This window comes from Morus notabilis, unplaced genomic scaffold, assembly GCF_000414095.1.
Source record: "Morus notabilis unplaced genomic scaffold, ASM41409v2 Scaffold201, whole genome shotgun sequence".
Lineage (NCBI taxonomy): Eukaryota > Viridiplantae > Streptophyta > Magnoliopsida > Rosales > Moraceae > Morus > Morus notabilis.
The window spans coordinates 488685-496130 of NW_010357101.1; the positions used below are offsets into that span (position 1 = coordinate 488685).

The 7446-nt window shown below is 36.3% G+C and overlaps 2 protein-coding genes across 2 annotated transcripts; both read right to left on the reverse strand.

Annotated features, from left to right (window-relative positions):
• Positions 1–850: 850 nt before the first annotated feature.
• LOC21402641 (receptor-like protein EIX1) lies at positions 851–2959 on the reverse strand. The gene has a single exon (XM_010089200.1). It carries the CDS (start codon positions 2957–2959, stop codon positions 851–853), a length of 2109 nt encoding a protein of 702 aa, XP_010087502.1.
• Positions 2960–3447: 488 nt separating this feature from the next.
• On the reverse strand, positions 3448–4524 carry LOC21402642 (receptor-like protein EIX2). Its single transcript, XM_010089201.1, has one exon. It carries the CDS (start codon positions 4522–4524, stop codon positions 3448–3450), a length of 1077 nt encoding a protein of 358 aa, XP_010087503.1.
• Between the last annotated feature and the right edge of the window lie 2922 nt (positions 4525–7446).

Genomic DNA, 7446 nt, shown 5'->3' on the forward strand with positions numbered 1-7446 from the left:
TTGATTGCCTGAAGAGTAAGATATGGAGATCGTATCCTTGGGGGCAAGACTCAGAACTCATGCGGGGTGTATATTGGCTTAGCACACATGTTAGACTTTATGTCCGGTACTATTAGAGAGCATTCCAGTTACTGGTGTTTGACTTCTAGTCTTCTCCTATGAACTTCAAGTTCTAGGATGCTTTAGAATTTAAATGGAATTACAAGTACTTGGTACTTGTTGATTACCTGAAGGATTAAATTCCTTGTACTGGTGGAAATAAATTTGAGAAAGTTTTAGTATTTAAAAAATAAGGGGTTTTAAAATACATGGTTATCCGTATTATTCAAAAGATGTCTACACGTGCTGAGATTTTAATGTATCCGTTGAAACAAAGGATAATCGTAAAACTAACCTTACATAATACATATCATTCCAAGAAATCTTTTACATAGTACCTTCTTATTTTATTTCACATAATGAGAAAACAAAAAGAAAAAGGTAAATGCAGTTTTACAATACAATAACAATATCCACTATGAAGGCTGCAAAGAAGCAAGTATTCAGAACTGCCAAAGCAAAACTAAAAGTGTCTCCAGGATAGGTAGAGAAGAAATGGACGCCGACAGCAAATCCGACGACAATGATCCCCGGTTTTTACTACTTTCCATGCGTAGGATAATTTCCCATTCTCAGTCCATACGGTAAAACTAGACACAACACACGGACATATATTAATTCAATATGAATGACATTCAATAAATAAGATAGAAAGTAAATGAAAAGCACTACTCTTATCCGCAATACAAGCAGAAGAACAAAGATAATTAAGGGGAAGAAAATACATGCTATAAAAAGATAATTAAGAATATTAAATCCTTACCACGCGTTTGAATTTGATATAGCAATCCAAAATCTTGTACCACAAGTACTCTTGGAAAAACCAATAGTAAGCACGTCTATAGAATCTGTAGAAGACCAAGGGAGAAATGACACCCAAGAAGCCCACTGAAAATCCGACCGCAACGCCCAAACGGAACCAGTACTCTTCTTCATCTTTGTCGCCTTCTTCATCTTCCGTATCCTCAACTGATGTGTTATGGTCTGCTCTGCATTTATTGGGGAGTGGAAGTCCACAGAGTTGGTTGCCAATAAAGCTAGAAGCATTGAAGCTCTGTAGTTGAGTGCTCAGTGGAATTTCGCCCGATAAGTTGTTGAAAGATACATTGAAGTTGCTCAAGAAATTCAAATTTGCCATGCTTTGAGGGATTTTGCCGGACAGCAGGTTCCTCGAGATATCAAGAGATATGATTGATCCCATATTCCCAATCTCATTCGGGATGTTGCCTCTCAAATGGTTTCCTGACAGATTTAAAGATATCAATCCTTGGAGACTTGTGAGTTGCTTTGGAATCTCTCCCGATAACTTGTTACTCGAGAGGTCCAGGCTAGTCACCAGTGAGACGATTTCGGCGTACATGTCTTCTCTCCCTTTCATCACCACATATGCCTTCTCCGAGGGGATGCCAAAGAAGTCACCAAAAGCGATGAAAGAGTGACGGCGTGAATGATTTTTAGTGACCATGGCACTGAAATTGTTGAAACAAATCGGTATAGTTCCGGATAAATTGTTGATAGCAGCATCCAAAACTTGAAGCCCAGTAAGGCGACACAGCTCAAGTGGAATTTGGCCATTCAACTTGTTCGAACGAAGATTAAGAATCTTAAGATTTGAAAGGCCAACTCCAAAAAACTTTGGTATGCCTCCAACAAACTCATTTAGACTAAGGTCAAGATTCTCCAATGCCGTACAGTTAATAAGAAATGAAGGTATTTCTCCGGAGAGACTATTATTGCGAAGGTACAATAACTGCAACCTTTGTAGAGATCCCATAGAGCTTGGAATTTTCCCAGTTAGATTATTATTACCCATGTTTATCCCCAGCAACGATGGCCAATTCGCCCAACAGTCGGGAATATTTCCTGATAAAAGGTTATCTCCAAGATTAAGAATTGTCAATGGACTAAAGAGATCATTCTCAACCTTTGGATGACATAGAGCTTCAGAAATGTCTCCAGACAAGGAATTGTTGGAAAGATCAAGCTGCCAGCTGTGCAATGAGTTACGAGGTATCGTACCATTGAACTTGTTGGAACACAAATATATTACGGAGAAGGCAGAAGTTGGGAGCTGAACAGGAAGTTCCCCATAGAGTTGGTTATTACATAAGTTAACGTAAGAAAAAGAAACAGATAGATTCCAAAACCAACTGGGAACAATGCCTGAAATTCCTGTGCTGGCTAGTTTGACAGTCTGAATGTCCTTCTGTGACTTGAGCCGCGTTGGAAATTGGGGACCCAAGTTCCAAGATCCCATTAGTAGTAATCTCAGATGAAAGGGAGGAATCCAATCTGGACTTACTCTTAAAATTAATGAGTTTCCAGAAGCAGAAAATGCGCTCAAACGTGTGAGATTAACAAAGTGTGCTTCGGTTACCACACCTTCCAATTGATTAGAAGCAATATCAAGCCTCGTTAAATTGGAAAGAGAAGCAAGGCTCTCTGGGAAAGATCCATTCAGTTGGTTATAAGAAATATCTAACGTTTGCAAATTGCAAAGGTTTCTTGTAGACATTGGAAGTTCCCCTTTCAAAGAGTTATTTGACAAGTGAAGACTACTGATAGACGTCAGGTTTCCAATGGCACTTGATAAAACACCTTGCAAGTTATTGTTAGAGAGGTCGAGGTATTCGAGACTGGGAAAGCCATAAAGGTAGCTGGGAATGGTAGAATTACTGAGATAATTATGTCCAGCAGCAAGATGTGTGAGAGAGTTCAAGATCCAAGAACCATTGGGAAATGGGCCTATAAAGTTGCTATCGTATAGATCAAGACGGATAAGATTGCTTAGACTGAAAATCCAATCAGGTAGGACAGAATTGAAATTGTTTAACTTGTAGCCTTCTAACACACTCAACATATAACCAAAATTTTTGGATATAACTTCCTAAGGATGGCCGGCCAAGTGAAGAGAAAAAGGAGAAAAAAAAACTAATCATTAGTCCTATTCACCTCTCTCATCACATCTCATCAAATCACACACACTAACCTACACCTTGTACTTTTGTCCATTCCCTTAACTTACTCATTAAAACTGTCCAAACTCATACTGACAGTTATTTTCTCCTGTATACGGGTTCTGGATGCTAGGTTGTACTGTGCTGGGAGATTCTTAAAATTAAGATTCTCTAACTGTATCTATACTGGAAATTCTTCCGTTTTAAAGTACGGTGAGAATTTATCGATCGAATTTACTTGATCGGAAAAATGTGAACTTAACGTGAAATCTGCTACAGAATTTAGGAATGCAGATGTTAATTCCCTAAATCCTTCAATCACAAAATGTACATAGTATAATGATTTTCCCGGAAAATCCTTGACTTGAATACATGAATTATATTATTAAAATTATGGGATTTTTTTCTTGGTCACTACAGGAAGTTCCCCTTTCAAAGAGTTATTTGACAAGTGAAGACTACTGATAGACGTCAGGTTTCCAATGGCACTTGATAAAACACCTTGCAAGTTATTGTTAGAGAGGTCGAGGTATTCGAGACTGGGAAAGCCATAAAGGTAGCTGGGAATGGTAGAATTACTGAGATAATTATGTCCAGCAGCAAGATGTGTGAGAGAGTTCAAGATCCAAGAACCATTGGGAAATGGGCCTATAAAGTTGCTATCGTATAGATCAAGACGGATAAGATTGCTTAGACTGAAAATCCAATCAGGTAGGACAGAATTGAAATTGTTTCCTGAAATATCAAGAACTTCAAGGGATGTAAAATTAACACGAGCTGGTAGACGATGGATATGGCTAAGTTCACTGTGGGATAAATGTAACTCTAACAAAGAAGGGAGCTTGTTAATTGCTAGCAACCAATGGTCAGATGCTTTACTCAGATTCACAAACGACAAATCTAGAAATTCTAGTGAAGAAAGACCACAAAGCCACTCAAGATTATTAGCATATAACTCCTTTGGACTTGATAAATAATATCCAAGACTAAGGTGGTACAAATTTGAGAGATTCCCAAGTTGTTGAGGAATCATTCCACTAAAATTTGCATTCGTGAGGTCAAGATATCTTAAGTGCACAAGAGAACTTAGAAATTTTGGAATTTGAGCCCCATTTGCATTAAAGGAGTTCAGTTCTAGGTGAGTCAAATGTGTCAAATTAAGCAAAGAAGGATTTATCTTGCCTCGTAGGCTGCCAGTTGTGAGATGAAGCTCGTTAATATGGCCAGTTATGTTGTCGCAAACAATTCCAGTCCATCTGCAGCAGTCCTCTGCTTCGGCAATCCAAGACGAGAGAGAGTCGAAAATATCCACAAGGTCTTGCTTGAAACTCAAAAGCGCTTGTTTCTCACTTTCAATGCAGAGTAGACTGTCAGATTTCTTAATTGTGGAGCAAAAACTGACAGTTCCTCCTGAGAGAAATACGAAAAGGAAAAGAAGAGTGATACATTTAGCAAATGCAACATCCATGGGGGTAACTTCTTTTGTTTCTTAAGTCAATAATCCATAGGCCCACTTTTTCCACAGAGTAGTCTTTTTGGATTAAATAATAGACAATTCTCAACTCATTTTTTAAGTTTTAAGTCAAGCATTAATAGTACTGTTAGGAAAACGTTCTACTTCAATCTTTTAATTTTTCCCATGACATCCAAAATAAACAAGTAATTATTAGTATTGAAAGAGAAGTGTAATCTCACCGTCTGATTAAAAGGTGATACATGCCATTATGATAGGTTCCAGGTTATTCGTATGTTAAGCATTACGCGTTTTGACAAGAAAGAAAAAGCAATTGAACGTAAGAAAAAGCAAGAAAAATGACGATGTTCAGATTAATTAACAGAATTGTGATTCCACCAATTGATGGTCTAAACCCGGATTAGATTTGGCAAATGCAAGGCAACTTCCTACACTTTGACAGTTTTGCTAGCATTTCAAGAACTAAAAGTGCCCAAAATTTTTCAAGTCTTTGAGTCGACCAAGGTCTGCATATTGTAAAAATAATATTTGTAACTGTCCCACTTTCGTGGAAAGTTTTCTTCTGGGTTGTTTAGGTGGGGGATTCGTCCCTTGATTCGAATTATAGTTCGTGATTCGCTACAGTATTTTCTCTCACAAAAAATACAAGTAAATAAAAAATGGTTCTAATCTCATGGTTCTAATCCATGAACCAAATGTCCTCTTCATGACTTTGCTGATTGTTCCTGCGTAAAATACAAGCAAGAAAACATTACAGCTATCAGATATGATTATAAATTTTATCTTGTGAGATATCACATTGTCATATTGTAATCAAAATAGTAGTCTTGCGTATATATTTTTTTAAAAAAGGATCAAAACAATGGTCTAATACTTTCAGTTCATATTTTTTTATTTTATTTTTCTTTGGCTTTTTTCATGGGGGAGCAAGTTCTTTTGCTCCACTAATAGGAACTATCTTTTTACTATTAGGTTAATTTTTCAACGATCAGATATGTTGTAAAAATAGTTTTTTATGACATATTATAAATTTTTAATATAGATCTATATAAATTTAACTGTTAAAAAATTAATCTAATAATTAAAACTAATTGTTCTCACTTATAAAGTAAAATAACTTGTTCCATTGTTTTCCTTTTTTAAGAAAAGTTTCAAGCCAAGCAATTTCATTGATGTCGCCAAAAAAAAAAACAAAAAATCCTCATCAAACTTATGTGCATAATTTTCTGCATGACTTCCAATTAAAGTAATTCTAATCATCCATTTAGGCAGTGACATATGTCCCCTTCTATTTTCTTGATGGAAACATGTGTCCCCTGTAATGACTGAGAAAATTCCAGACCTTAAATAATACAATTTATGTATTTAAGCTAAGGATTTTCTTAGATAAATATTATGTGACTGAAGGATTTATGGAATTAATATATGTATTCCTAAATTCTGTAGCAGATTTCATGTTAAGTTCATGTTTTCGATCAAGTAAATTCGATCGATAAATTCTCACCGTACTTTAAGGCGGAATAATTTTCAGTACAAGTATAGTTTGAGAATCTTAATTTCAAGAATCTCCAAACACAACATGATGTTAGCAGCGTATAAAAAAAAACGCACTGACATTTTAAAAGAAGAGAAAATCCTTAATTGCCAGACAGCTAGGTTAAAGTCAGAAGATAAATACCCATAGTAGAAGGGTACAATGTGAACTCGGGAGTTGACACCGTCAGAAACAACGTCATTTCCGAAAATTAACGCAGGAAAGTTAAATTTAGAATTTGTTCAGTCTAGAATTAATTTCAAGACTGTAAACAGTTCAAGATATTACACGAATAAGAATTTAATGTGATATCCAAAGCAGTCAAGGATTTAACATTTAACTGTAAATAAGCAGTCGAAAAAGGAACCGTCAGAAATGGAAACGAATTCCTGTCAGCTAAGTTACTCTCTTATAGTCAGTATAATTTTTATCAGTTTCAAAGGGAAACTTAAGAAAGTGGACAAGAGTACAATGGGGTAGGTGAGATTTTTTTCTCTCTCTTCGTCCACTTGGCCGGCCATGCATGAAAAAATAGAGCCAAGCATTTGGCTAGTGGAGTGTGCTAGAGGACTTTATGTTAAGGTGATGTGATGTTAGTGGTTGAAGGGGAATTAATGGCAAAGTTGCTTCTTCTTTTCTCCTTCCAAAACCGGCCAAGAAAGGGGGATTTGAACCAAAAATTTGGTTGAATGATGGAGTGGAATTGGTGTTAAAAAAAATAATTTCCAAGTTGCCTATAAAAGGAACCAACATAGGATAAGCTTCATTTTTTTTCTCCTAGCTTTTTCCCCACTCAAAAAATCCGGCCACACACTCTCCATTTCCTCTCAAATATTTTCTCCCACTCTCCAACACTCTTCCAATCTTGAGCCACTAGCAAACCATAGAAGAAGAAGAAAGAGATCAAAGGGTCTAGGAGGAGACTAGTCAAGCATTCCTCCAAGGGTAAGGAAACTCTAAACCCTCTCTTTTTATGTTTTAGTAAAGTTTGAAATGTAGAAATATTCCTCTTAAATTTCCTTATACTTTCTAGTTCCAAGCCATTAACAAATCTTAGAGGAGTTCAAAGGTTTTCAAGGGAGAGAGAGAGTTCTTCAAGGGTAAGTTCTCAAACTCTTCTCCATTAATTTCTAGCCAACTTTAAGCTTGGATTTATGGATGTAAATTTGTGGTTCTTGAGGAAGATGTGTTGTAATAAGGGTGTGTGAGTTTTATGTTAGTTTTGTGAGTTATGAGGTTAGTTTAATGTGGTATGATTATGCTTGATTTAAGTTTGCTTATTTCCGGGTAGAGGAAAAATTTCCGGTTACTTTGAACGCGAAAATAAGAACACTAGAGCGAGATTTTTCAATGTTTCAAAGCTTGAACTTATAGCCCTCGAT